Source organism: Camelus bactrianus, chromosome 10, assembly GCF_048773025.1.
Source record: "Camelus bactrianus isolate YW-2024 breed Bactrian camel chromosome 10, ASM4877302v1, whole genome shotgun sequence".
NCBI classification, from domain to species: domain Eukaryota; kingdom Metazoa; phylum Chordata; class Mammalia; order Artiodactyla; family Camelidae; genus Camelus; species Camelus bactrianus.
Genome location: NC_133548.1, coordinates 42496653 through 42517875, shown reverse-complemented (window position 1 = coordinate 42517875; position 21223 = coordinate 42496653). Strand labels below are relative to the sequence as shown.

The following is a 21223-nucleotide window of genomic DNA, read 5'->3' as shown; positions in this document are numbered from 1 at the left end:
TCCCTTTTATAAATCAAGTGTGCCCCACCCCACTACCCTGATGATGCCCACTTCTATAGGCCCAAGTGAATTTCCCAGCCTCAAAGCTTCCTTCTAACAGTGTAAAGATACCACAAGATGTCCATCAAAATGTTCAAAGTAGTTATCCCTGGGTGGTTAAATTTGAGGAATTTTTACTTAATACTTTTGTGCACTCTTAAAAATTTGTACTATTAACATATCATTTCTGAGACATCCCGAAGTTGTCTTTCAGAGATATTATCATTCTCCATTCATTATGTGTACCTTTCAATGGTGCTTCACCCCTTGAGAAAGCCAGTCTTTTCTCACCAGCCTAAACTGTTTCATGGAGCAGACTACACAGACTCATATCCCAGAGGTTATCTGCTAAAAATCAAGGTAGAAAATATCCAGCTATGTAACTGTCCCCACAAATATGCGACTTACAAAGGGACAGACTGGATAAAGTGGGGCTCTGAAATCCTTTAACTGCTTATGAAGTACACAAAGGTATTCTACAATCCCACTGTCACCATTCCTTCTCAAGTAGACCACAAGGAAAGACAGTGTACAAAAGATGCAGCAGTAGTGGGGAATACTGCAAAAGCAGAGGCTCCAATACCCCAGAACAGAGTGAACTTTTGGGTTTCTCATCTTGTCCCATTAAGAAGACTGCTGGTCTCTCAGTTAAGACTCTTCACACACCCACATACAGGAAGCACACAAAGAATACTGCTGAGAGATCTTACAGGGAGCAGAACCTGCCCCAAGCATACAGCAAGCTGATGCCAAAGATAAAAATAAAACATAAATCTGGCTTCTTGCCTAGTGACCTATTTATCAGATTATGCATGCCTTTTTAGCCTTCTACCTTCAACCATTTTTATTACTCCTACCATGACTTTTACAAAATTATAATTAGGTTTACCAGGAAGAGGTGTCAATATTAAATATGCTCTGTTTAAAGCAAACAACAAAAAGCTCCCCACTCTCCAATCTTTGATATCTACTCTTTATACATATTTATCAGTAGACAAATACACATAAAAACCCAATGCCCCAGCTGGATGGTTTTCTCCATAACTGTGAAAGGAAAGTCAAAATGGAGTTAGTATTGCTAAGAGAGCATCTCTAAAATGGAACCAGGAGGCCATTAAGGAGTGTGATGTATGCACATTCAGCCCGGATGCGATCTGACCTTTTGACCTGATGAAGTCATCCAGCACCTGCCAGAACTCGAGATACTTATCAGACCTTTATCCTAAAATAATTTGTGACAGTCTATATACTTATAGGACCCCTACCCTAAAATAACTTGTAATTCCTTAAGAACAAATATTTTGACTCATGTCAGTCAGTCACAAGTCTCACCAGGCAACTTTTAATGACTTTGTGACTTTTTGTCTTTATAAGACCCTGACTCTTTTTCTTCTTCAGAACACTCTTTCAGGGTTACCTGACTCTGTGTCTCCCCAAGTGCAATTCTTAAGTCCCCAAATAAACTCTTTTAGCAGCCTCCTGTATTTTCTTTTTTTGGTTGACATCATTTACATCTTTTCTTTCTTAATTAACCTTTTCCCACCCTAAAGGGCACAAAGTTCAATAGAATCAAAGGAGCAAAGGAGGTAGAAATGGAAGAAGCCACAAGGAAGATGTTCTGAAGCTAAAACCACAGGAGAGAGAAAAAGAGATGTATCTGGCTATAATTTAAGTATTACAGGTATGATCCAATGATCAGGCATGTTCATCAGGTGGCTGCCGAGACATGCCCAACAACATGAGTACTGCTCAGATCCAATTCCATGAGAACGGTCTCTTCTTTGGAGGTCCTCTTACTCATATTCCTCAGTTATACACAAAAATCCTCCCCACCAAAAAAATGTTGCTGGAGGGATAAGACAGAGTTATGCTGGTACTAGTGTATGCATAATCCAAAGTCTTCTTCCCAGGCCTTTCTATTGACTATGAAATTCAGAGCAGGAAAGCCCTTCCCCCAGCTAGTTTCATATCAGCCATAAAATGACCAAAAGAGGTAGACCAGTTCTACCGGACATTTTAGAAAAATAAGAAATAGAACAATCTTATTTCTAATGATGCTTTAAGGCTATTTTAGAATGAAGTAGGAAATAAATAAACATATAATTTTAATCAATTATTTTAGTATTTGAAACAATAGGGAAGAGGAGCAGGCCATCTCTCAGAGAAAGAGAGGAAACACATTCTCTCAGGGCCTTCCTTATCTTGAACAAGGAAAGTTTTCAAAGCTAGCTCAGTATCACAAGAATCGCTATAATCAGGTCAACTTTTACACAGCAACAGTGGCCTATAAAAGAAAACCACTGATTTATTAATACATGTCTGACTACTAAGGAAGTTATGAAATTATAGTATGTCGAATTTCCTTAAACAATGGGGTGAAAAGTATAGAAGTAAAATACAATTTAAATGTATGATAACTGTTGAAGCTAAGTACTGAAAACAGAGATTCATTATACTACTCTTCTGTGTAAGTTTAAAGTTTTACATAAAAAAAGATTTTTCTAATAAATGTCTTAAAAATATGTAAAATATGGTGTTTGAAAAAATGAGTATGAAAAAAGCAATTCACAATAGTATAAGCACAGAAATTACAATAAATGCATGTCAGATGATAAAGGAAGCAAGTGTTTCTAGAATGAGGGGCTCATCGCAAAGCCCTTCTCTCCCAAATCCTGTATCAGACCCAGAAGCACTAGCACCCAAGCTCTACATTTCTCTCACCTCTTGAGGCAGCTCCAGCTTTGACCGGTCATCCAGGCCATTGGAATGCAAGCCCATCAGGTACGGCACAGGAGCATCTAAGAAATGTAGGAGAGAAGCCGGGAGAATAGGAACATAGACATGCTGCCACTGGAAAGGAAACATGAGAGCTGTAATTGTCTCCGCCACAGTCATCAGTCTCTGGTAATCTAGGTCAAAAACAAAACAAAACACACATACAAACCAGTCAAAAACGAGGCACTTGCTTCCCAAATAGTAAGTTAAAACCTTCAATATAATTTCACATTTAGAAAGGATCAGGATAAACTTCAGTAAGGATATGCTCACAGTATGATTCCCTTGGGGGTATCAGAGAGAGAAACCAGAGACCTCAGTGGACCACAAGTTGAAATATACCCCCCAAACAGGTCCCTGCTAGTAATAAAATTTAATATGGAAGTATAATAGAAATCATTATATAACACTTTGCTCCAAATACTCAACCAGAATGTTAAGTAGATTCTCTTAAGTAGAAGGGGGGTGGGGCAGGGAACTGGAACAAAAAGAAAAGGAACAGTGGCCTGGGTCTCTGTTCAGCATGAATGCTAAAATACCTCATTTACCACACATACATCTATGTTCTATAAGGGGCTGATGTGAACTTTGCCTTTAAGATCAAGCCCAAAGAACCACTGAGCATGCAGAAGCTGGTTTTCCACACTAGCAAGTCTGCCCTCCACCTGGCAAACTTTCCTGAGTGGGAATAGCATGAAAGTGTCATTTTAACACTTTGACAAAAAGCTTCCCTAAATTTGACTCAGAAGATTGACTTTCGTTATTCAAAACTCTTATTCTAGGTCAGAGATTATAGCTTAGAAGGGAAGTCTCGTGCTCAAAGTTTGGCTTTTCTTCAGAATGCAATTTCTAGACATGTTTTATTTTTCAAGTGAATAAAAGAAAAACACTGGTAAAGCCAATAAAATGGACTGATTAAAACTGAAATTTTAAAAATTACTATTCACAAAAGGTATGATGGTTTCAGGCACTTAAGGACAGAACAGGAACATAAATTTTAAAATCATATGAGCAATATCTTCCTAGAATGGCTGGTTTTCAAATGAGTTTTCATAGGGTTTAAATGGTTTTATGTACTAAAAACCCAGGCCACCATTTACAAATCACAGCTTGGTTCATAAAGGAGTTAAAAGTAACAAAAAGCTTTCCAGAAAATGAAGAATGAGTAGAAAGTGAGCAGAAGCTGATTATGTATCAACTTGGTAGAGGTTTTAGCAAAGCATCCTACATTTGCTCACCAATAAAACTTTGGAGCCACTTACCACCTTGCTCCTGGCTAAGCATGACCTGGAAATAGTTCTGCTTTTTTTAAACTAATAATGCAAATAAATAAAAATTAATGACTAAAACTTCATCATCTCAAACACTGAGTACACTAGAGGACAGTGCCTCATGCTTCTTTGGGGAAAACTAAGTCATTTGATAGATAAGTGATGTAAACAGTAGATAAAACTGATCACCAATAATAATTTTTTAAAAAATACAACTGATTAGCAGAAGGACAAAAGAGTACAGGCTTTTCATATTCACTAAAGATAAGGGACAGACTGATAAGAGTTCAAGGAGAGAGTCGATCTCATTTTTCATTGTGCCCACACAAAGCACTGTCATTCCCATGCTAAAAACTATTTGGTGAGGATCCTCTCCTCAGTGAAGCGACAAGAATATTTCCCAAATTACAAAAAACAAAAAAACACTCTTTCAAGGATTAAGTTAGATAATCTATATATCCTTCCAGGGAAAGTATTTAGTCCAACATAAAAGTAAGCAGCAACTAATTAACAAATTAAGACTACTGCAAATTCTATTTTCAGCTTTTTCTAAGGTATCTCATTCCCACGGGGCACCTGTACAACTGTTTGTTTACCTGCTCTCTGTTAAAATCTTCTTGCTCTATAATTGCTCTAACAATTATTATTAAAAATTCTAATGGTTCTCCAGATGAGATCTCAATTTTTTAATTTTTTCATCTTTTTTCTAGATATGAATGTCTCTAAATAATCTACTAAGACCAATAATCTCAAACATCATAAGAATTTGCTTTAAAATTCAAAATTAAGATGAATCAAAAGAAAGTACAGGCATGGGAAAAAACTTTCAAGTGACATTTAAAGCTGATGGTCCAGTCTTAACTCTGTCCCAACACTGGCCCTTAAACACATATTCTGAATAAATATTACACTAAATAAATTCCTCCTTCCCTTTTGGTGTACGCACACGTATAGACACACACCATTTCTGGATTTGTTTTAAAAGGCAGGAAGCAGCAAGCACTTTTCAACCATGTGAAAACCAAAAAACCTCTTCTTCCTTTACCTGAAGTCAGTAAAGCAGGGACTACTCCTTTATGTGGCTGGGATTCCTGACAGGTCTGCTCAGAGACAAGAATGTCTCATAGTGGGCAAACAGACACTCTGAGTAAAGGAGTCCCTGAAATGCCTTTGTCATGAGGTTTCCTGGGCACTGAACTACTTCTTGTAGTGAAAAGGAGTATCTATTCTCTAACCGTAAAGTAGGGTGTGCTGGAGTATAAAGGATGGGGCTTCCTCTGCTCCATAAAAGCAGCTTTTTCAATGGCACAGACATCTAGTTCTGGTTTTTCCCTAATCTTCAGGATGTACCTAATCTAGTATCTGCAACTCAGCCCACTTATTTCTGCTAGAGTGGGTAACTTTATTTGCCTCAGACTGAAATCCCTGAAGAATTCCCCATGATGGGCTTGAAACCATGAGATTCTTAGAAACAAAACATTTTGAGGGATGAGTAATAATCTACTCTTTCAAGGCTAAACAGCTTTCCATTTATGTAGTTTGCTTTTACAGATACTGGAAATTAGGAATTTTATGACCTTTCTGAGCTGAGCTGTAGATTTCTTTCCCCCTACATTTTTCTATTTTAAGAAAGCAACCACCCACCTTGAAGGATGGCCTAATAAACAATGCCTCAGGGATCTGTGGTACCTACTGTAGGATGCTGACCTCCAAGAGCTGTAAGCAACAGCACAAAACCCACTTCTATACACCAGTACAAATGATATAATCAGTACCTCCTCTGCCATTGCCTGTCTCTGTGCTCATCATTCCAAGAGGATGAAACCAATAAACAGGAAGTAGCTGAAGGTCATCGGCATCCAAAAAATTTCATCCAATTGAAACCAACTAGAAACACTTCAGCTCCAGGCAACTGTCTTGGTTTTCTCACAGCTCCCGTAATGTTGTAATGAGCAATTACTTTTAACAAAAGATGATAATGCAAAGCACATCAGGATTATAAATACCTCTGAGTGGTGAAGAGAGAGGAATCAGCACACTCTTATGATTTGTCCCTGTGCAGAGAAGACATTAGACTTGGGATCACTTCACAGATAAGTCCACTCCTAAAACAAACTACAGGGTAGTTCCTGCACATTAGGAACTGAATCACAAACTGTCCTTACATACTCGCACTTCTGTGAAACCTGTATGAACAAGGATGTTTCTCATGCAGTCTTTGTTCTTAGGAAACAGCCTAATCTATATATCCTGGTCTCCAAGGTGCACTATAAATGAAAGAAGGTATAAAACAATGATTAGTATGCTCCCATTTGTGTTGTTTTTAGAAAGTATATATGCTGTATATGCATGTCTATGTCTGGAAGGACATAGGAAACAGTGGTAAGTCTTACACTTCACTATACCCTCTTTTGTAATATTTTAAATTTCTACCATATGACTAAAATGCTTTTTTCCAAGTCTTACTTTAATATACCATACATATATAGAAATGTATATAATTTAAAGAATATTATAATTGTGAAACACAACATAAAAAATAGTGCATTGTATAAAAAATATTTGGGAGGAGGGCATGAAAAAAATCAAGAGATTATTCACAGGGGTAGGATTCTAAGTCACGAAGAAAAAACATTCAACTCTCTCTGCATTGTTTGTCCACATGTTATTTGTTTTAAAAAACTATTAGTTTCATTAGGGATATACAAGAAACTTGTTCTCTGGCTACTACAGGAAGGAGAGAGGGAAGGAGATTTCATTTTATTCCCTTTGGAATTGTTTTGATTGCGTGCCTTGAGCTTGCTTTAAGTTTGCCATAAAAAACTAATGTACGCTTAACAAGAGTCAGTTGTACTTGTTTCTAAACCTGTCTGCACTAGTTGGACATATTATTGGATGATATAACTTAACTAAATACTATGTAAATAAATGGTAAGCCATGAGGGCAAAAGAAAGAATTATTTATCTGAAAACAAAATTAAATGCTTTCAAAAGACTCACTAATACAAAGTCATTAAAAAAAATAATGTAATTCAATTAGGCATATCAATTAAGTACAAAAAACTAAGGAAAACTGCAAAAAATCTACAGGTAATCTCTACTATGGTTCTTATGCAAGAACCTTTAAAAGTTCTTGCTCTACTTGAAAAAGTATCTGGAAACCTTAGTGAATGAATTATAGGTGTGATTTATGGAAGAAAAACAATACAGACACCTGATTAGTGAAGCCATAATCAAAGGACATGCCTAGACCCTTCAACAAAAGATTGATGATTATACAGGCATATGGGGGGTTTTTTTCCCTTTAAATGTAGGTACAGGGGATTGAACCCAGGACCCCATGCATGCTAAGCCCGCACTCTACCACTGAGCTATACCCTCCTCCCCCCATACAGTCATATGTTTTAAGTTAAAATGTCTAATGGATATATGTATCATGTTTAGGATTCCCAGACTTAAATGACTTTTTCAATTATCCAGTCCACTACCTTACTAAATCACATCAGATAAAGAACTTTTGCTCTCTATATAATTTTAAAACAACTAAAAAATATGCTATTAAAAAATACTGTCTCTATATGAACCAAAGAACAAATATTATCCAGTAGTAAATAAAATGACCTACACAAATCTTTAAAAAAACACTGCTTAAAACTGCCAGTTCAGTCATCCAAAGGGTTATACTTTGAGAGTCCTACAATTTGGCCTGCATTCCTTTTCCCTAAATAAGACCTCTTCTGTTCAGAAGGCAGGACATGCAGTGAGCTACACCAACTCTGAGTACTGATGGCCAGGGAGATTTTCATCCACTTAAGTCCTTTGAATCATAAATAATAACTACTTCAAAAAAAACCAAACTGAATTGTCTACAGTATTCTATAATGACAGACAGCATAACCTACATCCAACAAAAGAAAATCCACTCCATCTTGGCTTTTCAGCCATGCTCAGCAATGCCCAGGAAATTTTCGGAAAAAGCTTTTTCTTAATCTTGCTAACCACGACTGTAGGTCCTGAGTTCAATTTGATTCTGTACACAAATCTTCTCAATTGCCTTCAACCCTCTTAAAAAATTCATATTATGAATACAATAACCTGTATTCCAGGAAATATAAGGAGAGCTGATGGAAAAACATTACCTATCATATTTCTGGTTTTAATCCACCTTTTCTCACTGCTAAACATCCCCACTACATCACAGGTACCTAAATGTCACTGCACCTTCTAATACTCTATCTGGTTTGGTCTCCTCCTCTGTTCTGGTCTAAACCAGAGAGTCTTCACTATTCATCTAAGTCTCTGGTTCAAAGTACAGTTGAACAATGGGGGGTTAGGATCACAGACCACTCACGCAGTTGAAAATGAGCGTATTACTTTACAGGCGGCCCTCTGTATCCATGGTTCCACATTCATGGTTTCCACTAACTATCCAACTATGGATTGTTTACTCCTGTAGTACATATTTATTGAAAAAAAAAAAAACAAATAAGTGGACCTATGCAGTTCAAACCCTTGTTGTTCAAGGGTCAACTGCACTTTTGCCCACTTCCAGTCAAGTAACAGTAACTAAAAAAGCAACACAACTTGGACAAGTCTATATTTCACCCAGAGACAGGAGTCTGAAACGCCATTATTTTAAACAAGTTGCAAAGTAAAGCCTCAGGAACCACATTCTAGACAATAGATGCATTTTGTTTGGCCTGCAGTATTTAATAAGAACGTTGTTACCAACGTTTAAAAATAAGAATTTTGACATAAAAAATCTGAGTCCTCATGAAAAATTGGAAGATCTACTAACATTAGGCCAGCATTTCACAAGGAATTAATTAGAGCTAATCAGCAGCTGTCTACCTTAGATGGGATATATGCTCTTCATTTCAACACAGTCTCCATTACTTCACCTTCAAACCAAATCCAGAATCTAACTATTTCATACCACTTTGCTGTTACCTCCTTAGTCAGAGACAACATAATCTCTCACTTAGATCATTACAATGGCCTCCCAACTGGATTCTGCTTTTCTCCATTCCCCACTTGGGAATAACTTCTTAATACAGCAGCTTCTGTTCTTGTTATAGGCATATGTAATTCATTCATTCAACAGATGTTTATTCAGACTTTGTTGTTATTCAGACTTTGCCCATGGACCAAATGTGGGACAATTTGAGCATTAAAATAATTAATTACAGTAATGTACTATATAACCTACTGAATGAAATAAAAATCTACAAGTCCATACAATAACAAACAACGTGGGAGAATGAAATGTTCTTCCTCATAGTAGAATGCCAATTAATAAATATAGATGGAGTTACAAAATCAGCATTTTGCAATCATGATACTAACTGATTCAGACTAGAATCATCAATGGATGTTAAAGCTATTAGGCAAAACTTAGAAGAGGAACAGTGTATTTACAGAGTTTCAAAGTATTCCCCCACAAATTATTAATTGCAAAGGGAAAAATGGTAACTTTCCAGTTAAGAAATTCAGCAGACATCAACTTACCCAAGTGATCAATTAACATTACTAAAAATGGGGCAACTGAACATCATGTGCCTCCTATGATGATAAAAATAGACATTATGTGCCTCTTGATACAATGCACTAAGAGAACAACATCACTTGTGTGATATTACAGTCAAAAATTTATAACCTGAATCTATCCATGAGAAAACATCAGACAAACCGAAATTGAGAAACATTTTACAAAGTATCTTGCCAGTAGTCTTCAGAAGTGTCATTCATGAAAGACATGAGGAACTGACAACTAAAAGCAATGTATGTTACTGGACTAGATCCTGGACCAGGAATTTAAAAAAAAAATTATTATTCACTTATGTGTGGAATCTAAAAAATTAAACAAACTAGTGATTATAACAAAAAAGAAACAGACTCACAGATATACAGTACAAACGTGGGGAGGGGCAAAATTGGGGTAGTGGTTTAAGAGGTAAAAACTACTATGTGTAAGATAAATGAGCTACAAGAATATATTATACAACATGGGGAATATAGACAATATTTTATAATAACTATATATGGAATATAACCTTTAAAAATTGTTAATCACTTGGGGGGAGGGTATAGCTTAGTGGTAAAGTGCATGCCTAGCATGCACAAGGTCCTGGGCTCAATTCATAGTACCTCTGTTTAAAAAAATAAACAAATATACCTAAAATTGCCTCTCCCATTAAAAAAAAATTTTTTTAAAGAAAAACAAAACAAAACAAACTGTGAATCACTATGTTCTACACCTGAAACTTAATATAATATCGTGTATCAACTATACTTCAATTTTTAAAAATTATAATAGACATTATTGGACAATAGTGAAACCTGAATACAGTATTGTTATTTTATCCATATTAAATTTCCTAAATTTATTAATCATACTATGGTTATATAAGAAAATGTCTTTGTTCTAATGAAATAAAAGCTGAAGCATTTAGGAGTCAAGGAACATGGAGTGGTGATGACTCTCAATTGTTCGGTTACGTTCACACACATTCAGAGATAGAGAGAGAATGACAAAACAAATGAGGCCAAATGTTAACAATTGGTGAACTGTGGGAGTGTACAAGAGTTCTCTGAACACTTCTTGCAACTCTTTCATAAGCTGGGAATTATTTCAAAACAAAAAGTTAAAAATCTTAAAACCTCCAACAACTAAGCATCTTGAAGTAACAAAGTCTTTACAATGGCCTACAGGACTCTGTACAATTTGGCCTCCGTTAAGTCTCTCACACCAACTGCTACTATATTCCTGCTCTCTCACTCCATTACATCCACCCAGCTTCCTCACTGTTCTTGAACATACCAAGTACATTCTTGTCTCAGAACATTTCTACTTCCTGCGCCTCTGCCTGGAATACTTTTCCTACAGACATGAACATGGGTCACTCAGAGAGACCCAAACTAATCACTCGTATAAAATTGGAACTTCCCTTCCCCAACACTATCCTCTTCCCTGTCTTACTTTTCTTCACAGACCTTATTACCACCTTACATAGTATATATTTTATTTATTTATTTAATCACCTGTCTTTTCCCACGAAAATGTAAGTTCTATTACAGTACGGATTTTCATCTCTTTTGTCCATCACCGAATCCCTAGCCCCTGGAATAATGTTATTTAGCACACAGCAGGCTCTTAATAAATATGTACTGAATGAATGAATTTTATGTTACTTATCTGACTCATTTAACAAACATTTGTTTCCCTCTGCTCTAATTTAATCTGTCCAAATCCACTGCTCACATTCACTTAACCTCTCATTTATAAAAACAATTCAATTACAACAAACAAACAACAGAAAAAGCAACACATCCTCATTTTCTCAAACTTTTTTTTTCCCAAATATATGAAGGATCATCATTATTGTCAGGCTGAGGAAGGGGCAGAAGTCACTCTGCAGAATGACAGAACAGAACTTACAATAAGTCAGTTTCCCAAGATCATCAACTCTTGCCTCTTCGCTTCAGCATCAATCAGAAGAGACATCAGGTGGCAGAGTTCCCCTCCCAGACTGAAGGGTCCAGGAAAAGGCCGTGATGATGGCCAATTAGAAACAATAGATCTCTCATGTTCCATCAGTTTGCCATCAAGCACTTACCTGCAAAAGATCTGGGTTTTGCTCAAACTATAACAGCCCTTGGCCTTTACAGTCAGCCCCACTGTATCTGATATGGAAAGAAGAGCGGCCCTATATAGGGAGAAAGCTCTAGTAAGCACTGACTTACACTGTGAGTAGAGCAGGATTTGAAACTCCAGAAGGGCACAAGTAAAAAGTTGAAACACATTCTCCACCCCAAGCAGTTCAAAGACCTCTTTGACAGGAAAGTCGAATAGGGGAAGCTCATTGGTGCTTGGTCTCTGGCAGATTATTGGCCCATAGACCCCAGAAAATTTCAAGGACCGGCCGGGAGGTGGGAGTGGCACCTCATACAGTACGTTGTATATGTAGCTCTCAAGGGGCAGTGGAGGAGGCTGAGGTGAAGTGACTGCCTGGTGAAGTTGTTCCAGCACACTCCGACATGCTTTCATGAAGGACATGGGTGTGATGAGGCAGATGCACTTAGAGACATAGAGTGTATCCCGGCTAATGTCATAGGAGTTGAAGCGTTGCAGCTTGGTCCCAGGAGTGCCTTCACCAACCTCCATGCCACTGTGGTCTCGGCCATCAGCAGGGGGAGCATGGAGGACATCATACTCAGCATTATGCATGTGATAGAGGGTCTGCATTGCACTGCAGATCTGCTTGCTAGTCACCTCCTCATAAAATGTGAGGGCAAACCCAAATGTCCGAGAGCCATCCTCCCTTGTGATAATAAAGGCATGGAACTGAGGCTCCCTGGGATCAGCCTGGGTCTTGAATGCCAGCCCCTTGGGCATGCACAGCTGCAAAAGACAACAAGGAAACAACTGATGAGAACACTCACTGCTGATCCTCTTTTCAGAACACCAACACTATTTGTTTAATTACAGAGCACCTCCTGTGCTGGGTGTTTGGGATACCAAGACCAACACAGCAAAATATCTGCCCTAAAGATCTCCCATTCTAAGACAAACAAGTAACTAAAATTATAATGCAGTTATCAAGGCTATACAGAGGTACATAAAATGTGCTAGATGAACAAAGAACAAACAATCCAACCCGGGAACATCAGAAAAGGCTTCATAGATGAGCTTATGCTAGAATTCATCAGGTAGACAGGAGAAAGAAGGGTATATCAGGGGCACAAAGACAATGCACAAAGATAAAGAGGTAAAAGAAAGCTTGTAGAATTTAGGTAGGTGGTTAAGCATGACAGCATGTATTAAGACATGATGCTAGAAATACATATAAATCCAGATAGATGCAACTTCGTGCCTAAAAATAAACAGTTTTAGACTCTTATCAGCTCACATGATTCTGTCATCAATAAAACCTCTTTTCATAGGAAAAAAAAGGTGCTCATTTCATATAAAGCAAGGAGATGACATAATCGGGATAAAGATGAACTTTTTCACTTTAACTCAGATGGGTTATATAAAGAAACTTGGATAGCTAATCAAACTGACCTGAATCAATCAGTCCCATTTTCCACTTTTATACAAACCTGGCTATACAAATGAACTACCAGGAGTGTGGGTTAACAAATACAAGGAGCTACATTATGGCACATTCATTAGCCTTGAACTTGATTTCTCAAAGCCTAGGTGCTTCTAGAATGCAGCATGTTAAAAGGAAATAAGAACTGGACTAGGAGTCAAAAAACTTCACATTCCCTAAGACTCAGTTTCCTCTCCTGTGAAATGACAATGATACAGTTTACTCTGCCTGCTTCACAGGGTTATTGCATGCATCAAACAAGATCATCCTCAAAAAGCTATTAAAAAGTAACAGAGGCAATACAAAGACGTAGTTAAGAGCAGAGTTCTGGAACCAGACTATGGTGTTTAAACTCATTCAGTTGCTCCTTAGCCATATGACCTTGAACACATGACTTAATCTCTTTGGAACTTAGTTTCCTCATCTGTAAAATATGTGTCTGGGTCTGTGTGTGTTTATTTAATATTATCGACATAATGGGTATTGTGAGAATTAAATGAATTAGTTCAGTAAAATACGTACCACAGTGCCTAGCACAAGATGAATACTCAATAAAAGTTAGCTAATTCAAAGAAGCATTCTACATGAGATTTAAAATGCTGTCCTAACTAAAATTATAACGAAACAAAATACCCATTTCTGCCATATTACTCATACATACACAATTCGGATTAAGAGAAAAACTGCTTTAAACTTTACACATCATGCAATACCAATGCTATAAGCAACCAATATCCCAGTTTCACACAAAAAAGTGCACTAACTCAATATTATGTATTTGCCTGATACAGCAGAAACACATTGTGACTTTTGGTATATCTGATATATTCTGAATATCTAATATATTGATCAAAATGCAGAATCATGAACAATATGCATACAATCCCATCTTCAAAAGTTACTGATACTTGATGGAACCACTGCTACATAATCTAAATTCATGATCCTACTATAAATTACTCTGTAAATTCTTTTACACTTGTAGCTAACAAATACTAACCATTCCCACTGCATCTTGGTCAAAGGGATTCCAGTCTACATTCTCAGGATATCGTGCAAGGACCTTAGACTTGAATGTTCGTCTCAGTGGTGTCTGCTCAAAATTTTCTCCTGCAAGAAGAAGAATGAAGCAAATCATCTCCACAGAGTCCCTTGAAAACCAGGGTTATGAATGTCTGAGCTTGGTAGTCCAGCAAGGTACAGAAATGAAGGCAAAAGAGTTAGTACGCCAAGCATCTAAGAACAGGAAAGGTATTATGGTTATTAGATCCATAAAGAAGCTGGAAAAGTTTAGCATGGTTAATATTGGACACCACTAGCTATCTTTGCTTTCCTTTAATATTATTACTATAAACCCAATGGTTAATCTTCCTGGGAGAAGAGGGGAGAAAGCATAAGAAAGGATAAAGAATTATATCCATCTTTTTTTCCTAAAAACCACATTTAGGTTGCCTAAGTCAACTGATAACATCATAGAAGTATAAATTATTTTGAATTCAGAATAAAGTATGCATTTCTAAACTTTCTGAAAAAAATATAAAGGGACTTAAAAATTCAAGAACATTAAGTAAGCAGATTTCAGAGTAAATCTAATGAGCTGTTTTGTCAATTCAGAATAACTTGAAATTTCTGAAATTCTCCTTTGACTCCCCCTTCCCACTCCTAAAAACATTAGAGTATACTGAAATAAGAACACTGAAGTGAAAAGAGGATAAACCAAAGAACCCACCACCTAGAAGGATACAAATGTGAAAAATCTACTGGTCAAAAAAGGCATATAAGAAAGTTAGAAAGTCAAAGGGTACAAAATGCCACTAGAGAAGACTTATGTAAGAGCCACAAGAAAGCTTTGGATGTTTTCTCAACTTTGTTTTGTTTTTACCTTCAGTCGTACTTGAAATGAAAGGGCTGGCACCATCCCTGGCTTTAGAAGCCTGTATGTACTGGCATAATGCTATATGATAAATGAAATAACATAGTATTACAATAAAGCAGTGTTATTCAAACTTTTTTGACCATGACTCCAGTATGAAATAAATTTTACATCATGAAGCAACAAACACACACGTGATACAGTATATACAAATTTACCTGGGGGAAGGTTATAGCTCAGTGGTAGAGTGCATGCTTAGCATGCATGAGGTCCTGGGTTCACTCCCCAGTACCTCTATCAAACAAACAAACAAATCTAATTACCCACCCCAAATCAAACAATAAATAAATAAATAAATTTACCTAAGACAAAAACTTCACAAAACAATACTTACCTTTACTATATGTGATGTCTTCTCATGGTATTTACTCTATATTACCAAAACCAAAAATGCTAATTGCAGACCTACTAAAGGTCACAATTTACAGTGTGAGAAACATTACAATACAGTATAATGGGATGAAGAGTTCAACAAATATTAAATTACTATAAAGCTTTATCTAAAAGTATACTGCCCCAAATATTGCTTTTCCAAAGGGGATAGGGAGATAGGGACAAATTAAATGCACCTAAATAGTTCAAACAAATAGATTTAGTAGGAGTCATGGAAAAGTAGATGGGAAACATGATCAAGGCCAATTCAATTGAATTCTATACCTATTTACTGAATAATCATGTTATACAAGGGCCTTAGGTACCGTAGGGGATAGAGGTGAACCAGATGAAGCACTTACCCTCAAGGACCTTACTGTCAAATGTACAGGAAAACTGACCACACACAAATAACCACTTTGCAGGGAGGTTACTATCTGGAACACTCCAGATCTTCAGCTTATGTGGTCTAACCACTCAGAGCACCCTTGCACAGGATCCTATTCACATGCTTTAGCTCTTAGAATAAATTCTGCTCCAACTAAAGCTTCTCTAAGTTGGCTGGTGATTATTAAGGACGAGGTACTCCTCACCAACACAGCACTGGGATGAACCTAAAGTCAGGTAGTCCTTCACTCAAAATCATCCCAGAGACATCTCCAAGGTTTCTAAAAAAGTTTATATTAATTCTAAGGCAACTGTTGCAGAAACTAATAATGATTCCAGTCACAAAGTTACTGCTTTTCTTCTGGCAAAATATTAAATGATTATAAATATTTTAGGCACACTAAAAAAGAAGGTATATTGTTTTGGAGCATACATAATTTTCTAAATATTGATTAAATCAAGATGTTGATTATTTTAGAAAGAAAGTTATCACTTTTATAATTAAAACCTTTGTTCACATTTTCACTCAGGTTTCGCTCATCATCATCATCAAAGGCCTACTTATTCGTCATTTTCAACTTCTGTCAAGACCCAACCTTCTTTCTGTTAGTAAAGCAAGTTCCATAATTTCAATTTCTCTCATTTCTGATCCCTTCTTCCAAACTGATTTTTCTGAATTTTTTTTCCAGCAAATTTCATCTCTCAAAATACATTTGGTAATCTTCACTAAAGAAGACTGGCAAAATCAGCAGGCAGCTGGTAATAGCAGCAGCTACAAAGCCCTACCGCTATGTAGAGCTAGTCTCAGAGCTTTCACTAACACCTGCAAAGAGCCCAGCCGTGGCAAGCCTGCACTTACTGTACAAAGCAATTAAACAGCAAGCAGCTGACGTAAGATCTTGTCTACAGTCTGACATTCTCAGAATGTATTTTTAAACTGAATTCAGTTCTGAGAGAAGATAACTATTTCTTCCTCCTAAGCTTCTTCACTTTTAGTTGTCAGTTTGCTCATTTCTTCCTTACTAGGCTAGAAAATCCCCTCAGTAAAAAAAAAAAAAAAAAAAAAAAAAACCAACCACAAAATATCTGAACATATACAGGAATCAGAGCAGTTACCAATGTCCTATATGAAAGCCTTTAGAGAAAGATGTTTTCCTAAGATGGCTATGAGGTGCCCCTTAAGACATCATGAGCATTCAAAAGATGGGACAGGGGACTATTTAAAAGGAGAATTTTAAACAACCAGTGGGATGAAGAATGGAGACAGAGATGAATATGCTGAGCTGACCTGCAGTGTAGACAAAGAGGAGGGAGAAGCTATGAATCACAGGGAGAAGTGATCTTCAGATTCTCTCCACCCTCCTGCTCCTTCTTTAAACTGAGTAAAGAAGTCTTGTTAAAGAGTCAGGTTCTGAGTAAAGGCAACACAGAGAGTGCCAATCTTAGACAAAACTCCTGTGTATTGAAACAGACCAGCAGCAGGAGCAAAATTATTTTCATTGCAAGGGGAAAGTAGGCGTAAAAGAACAACTATGAGGGCCCTAAGAACAAATCATGTTCGTTATAGCCACCCTATGAAGAGTGTCAGAAAAGTAACAGAGGAAGGGGATCACAAACCTAAGACCTTTTTATTAAAACAATTCAATCTCTCATCATTTACTAACGTCTGAGTTTTTTGAGGATAAGCAACAGAGACTTAATGCCTGAGAACATCTACACAGCCCCACCTCCTGAAACCTACATATATGTCACAGGTCCCTTAAACCCGCAATTATTCAGACCTTCAGAAATTCAAACAATATCAGGAATATGACATCACAACCACAACTGTCCTACTGTCCTAGAAACAACAACTAATTATTTGCCTAACATATAACAGAGTACACAAATGTCAGCAGGTATGGATATCAGAACTAAGGCCCATTTCTAACAGCAACTTAAAAATTAGTCAACTAGGTATCAGCCTATCTTTGTGAATCTGCCCTGGAAAGTACAGTTCAGATACAATCATAACGGATTTTTTTTTTTTAAGCATGCATGCCTTACAAGGACATTTAATAGGTTCTTTGTTTATTTGTTCTGCTTTGACCCAGCCAGAAACAAACTGACAATTGTATTGCTATTAGCCTGCTGGTACTAGCTTGATTTGAATAACCGTAAATGAGGGATGCTTATGCTGAGAAGCTTCAAACCCCTAAACTCTCTAAAATGACTTATGAAATTTTGTCTGAAAATATTTGCATCTTTCTGGGGAGAGAACACAATATCCATTAGATTCTCAAAGGATCTCATGACCCAAAAAAGTTAGAAACCACAACTCCAAATGTTTCTCCTAATTTGGGCAAGAAGTATTTTCATCATTTAAAGGTTAATCTAAACATGCAGTTTTTCATACAGTCTGAAATAAAATACTTTATTTTACTCAAGGGGAGGGTACAGCTCAGTGGTAGAGTGCATGCTCAATATGCAAGAGGTCCTTGGTCAATCCCTAGTACATCCATTAAAAAAAAAGGAATATTTGAAGAAATAATAATCAAAAACTTCCCAAGTTTGGTAAAAGATATAAACTTATAGAGTGAAGAAGCTCTGTGGATCCCAAACAGGATAAATACTAAGTAAATCACACACAGTCAAAATTCCGGAGGAAAGAAAAAGAGAGAGAGAGAAAGAGAAAAAATTTAAAGAGAAAATCTTGTACAGAACCAGAGAAAAAGAATACATTAAGGAGAAAATAATTATTGAAATTACCATTGCCTCTTTATCAGAAACAACGGCGATTAGAAGACCTTTCAAGTACTAAGAAAAAAAAAAAAAAAAAAGCCTTGTCAACCCAGAATTTTATGAACAGAAAAAATCCTTCAAAAATAAAGGCAAAGTAAAACATTTTCAAGTAAAACAAAACTAAGATATTTCACTGCTGCAGACCTGCACTACAAGAGTGAGAAAAGCCCATCCCAAAAGGTTGCACACTGTATGATTCCAGGTGTATAACATTCTTGAAATGGCAAAATTATAGAAATTAAACAGATTAGTGGTTCCTAGAGGTCAGGGATGGGGAGAGGGTGGCTATAAAAGGCCAATCCCAAGAATTCTTGTGGTGATGGAACTATTCGGTATCTTGATTGTATCAATGACAACATTCTGGTTGTGACAGTATACTATAGTTTTGCAAGATGTTACCTTTGGGTAAAGGGTACAAGGTAATTTCTCTGTATTATTTCTTCCAACAGCATATGAATCTACAATTATCTCAAATAAAAAGTTCAATGTTTAAAAAAGTAGAGTTTTTAAGTTAAAAAAATTATGTTTTTTTAACAACCTGTCAAGGTTTTAAAGCAGAGGCTGCAGGCAACACAATTCAAGCATTTAAAGCTACACCTGGGACAGAACTCTCTGAAGGCAGCTGAGCTATTCCCCTCTCTAGGCCCAAAACAAAACGTCATATGGATTGCCTCACCTCACCACATCAATAACAATCCTAAAAGGTCTGGTTCACATTATCTACAGCAAGAGTGACAGAATTTTTTCCTCTGAGAATGGATACAACCAGGTTATTATACCAACCTTTGCATATTGGTATTCTGGGATATCGTAGAGTTGTCCCAGAATTGACTGGTGACATTGGTCACCAATTTAGTGCCACTCATGCTATAATCAGTTTACTTCCTGCATTAAAAGATGCTACTGTAACTTCCCTATTACAAACATTTCTGAAACAGACTGCCCATCAGAATAGTATTACACCAACTCACTTCTGTTTTTGGTGCATGTTGAAAAAACCAGCTTGTATTTTATCTTTAACTCACTCACTGCCCCAGCATTCAATTCTCCTTATCTTCCAGGTAATTTTCTGAACCCTGTGCAAATCAGAGATCATCTTCTGTCATCTTTGATTAATGGGGCACAATGTAGTGAGAAGGGAATGCAAATGTCTAACTAAACGAGAATTAACCTTGTCCTTACTTTTAGACGACTACTTCATTACTATCAGCACTTTTTAAATAGAGACAGCTTAAAAAAACAGTAAGACTAGTAAGCAGAGTTTTGGTAGCTAAAGAAAACCATCTTACACTGCACTCGTCACTCTCTCCCTCATCCCTTGTACAAATAAAATGGAGGTAAATTTACACTCCTGCAGCATAAAGTGAAGAAGGTAACTGCTCCTTGAAGAGACAGCCTATACCTTGGACCACACCACCAGCTGACTGTGGTGCTCAGGAGTCAGACATTCACAAACAAATATCCAGACTGTAGATAGTGAGCTGCTCCCCACCTTGGACAAGCTACAAGGCCTTTTAGAAGGCTCTATGTACCTAGGAAAGCCGCTCACCAGGCTTTCCAATGAAAAAGCAATAGATGATGCAATATTGTAAACTGACTATACTTCACTTAAGAAAGAAAGAAAGAAAGAAAGAAAGAAAGAAAGAAAGAAAGAAAGAAAGAAAGAAAGAAAGAAAGAAAGAAAGAAAGAAAGAAAGAAAGAAAGAAAGAAAGAAAGAAAGAAAGAAAGAAAGAAAGAAAGAAAGAAAGAGGAAGGGAGGAGGAGAAAGGAAGAGAGGAAGAGAGAAAGAAAAAGGAAGAGGAAGAGGAAGGAAGAAAGAGAGAAAGAAAGAGAAAGGAAGAGAGAAAGAAAGAAAGGAAGGAAGAAAGAGCAGGAAAAAAAAAAGAGCAATAGAAACCATCTGTTCCCTCTGTGTGTTCCCCTTGAGGCAGATTTGTTCACTTTCTTTCTCAACATATTTTCTTCGTCAGATAACTTTAGATTTGTGTATACGGCCATTACTTTTACCGATGCTTTGTCTCCTTGATATTTTCCAGGCACCATACCTAGTCCAACTCATGCACCTAGTATTTCTAAAATGGCTGAACTTCTCATGGACCCAGTTTTAACAAGAGACTGAGGTTTGAAAACCTATCCAGATAGGACTGCTCCAAATCATAGATAGCTAAGACAGAACTTTGGTAGCAAGGTATCAAATGTATATACTCCCCCCTCAGCCCAGCCAAATACCATGCAAGGTGTACATCTGTTGAGCTAATCTCTTGAATTTAGTAACGTAATTTCCTCTGTTTGGTAGGGGAAGCAACAAACTGCCAAATTCATGGTCTTTCAGAACAGTCTAATGAACCCACACTGGTGAGGCGGAAATACACATAGTGTTTTAAATAGACTGAGGGCTCCCAGAGGCTATACATGTATACTTTTCTCTAAAAGCTGGGCCCTCCAGAAAACTGGGCTGAGGGAAACCCACTGGACTGGGATCTCTAAGTAAGAAGTAGCAGAGGACACGTCTGAGCAATGGTCTCCATGCTCTCCTCAATACCAAAGTTTAAAACAATCGGCCTAAATT

At 37.0% G+C, this 21223-nt stretch overlaps 1 protein-coding gene across 3 annotated transcripts in view; it reads right to left on the bottom strand.

The window, feature by feature from the left end:
- DENND5A (DENN domain containing 5A) overlaps positions 1-21223 on the bottom strand; it is a 76278-nt gene that overhangs the window by 36416 nt on the left and 18639 nt on the right. For 2 of the 3 annotated variants that reach the window (XM_074372418.1, XM_074372419.1), the window contains exons 2-5: positions 15063-15134; positions 14181-14290; positions 11829-12486; positions 2761-2948 (exon numbers count right to left, since the gene is read on the bottom strand). In XM_074372418.1, coding sequence (XP_074228519.1) covers positions 2761-2948; positions 11829-12486; positions 14181-14290; positions 15063-15134 — 1028 coding nt within the window. Of the gene's footprint in view, positions 1-2760; positions 2949-6091; positions 6140-11828; positions 12487-14180; positions 14291-15062; positions 15135-21223 lie in introns of all 3 variants that reach the window. The other variant, XM_074372417.1, reaches the window with a different exon arrangement.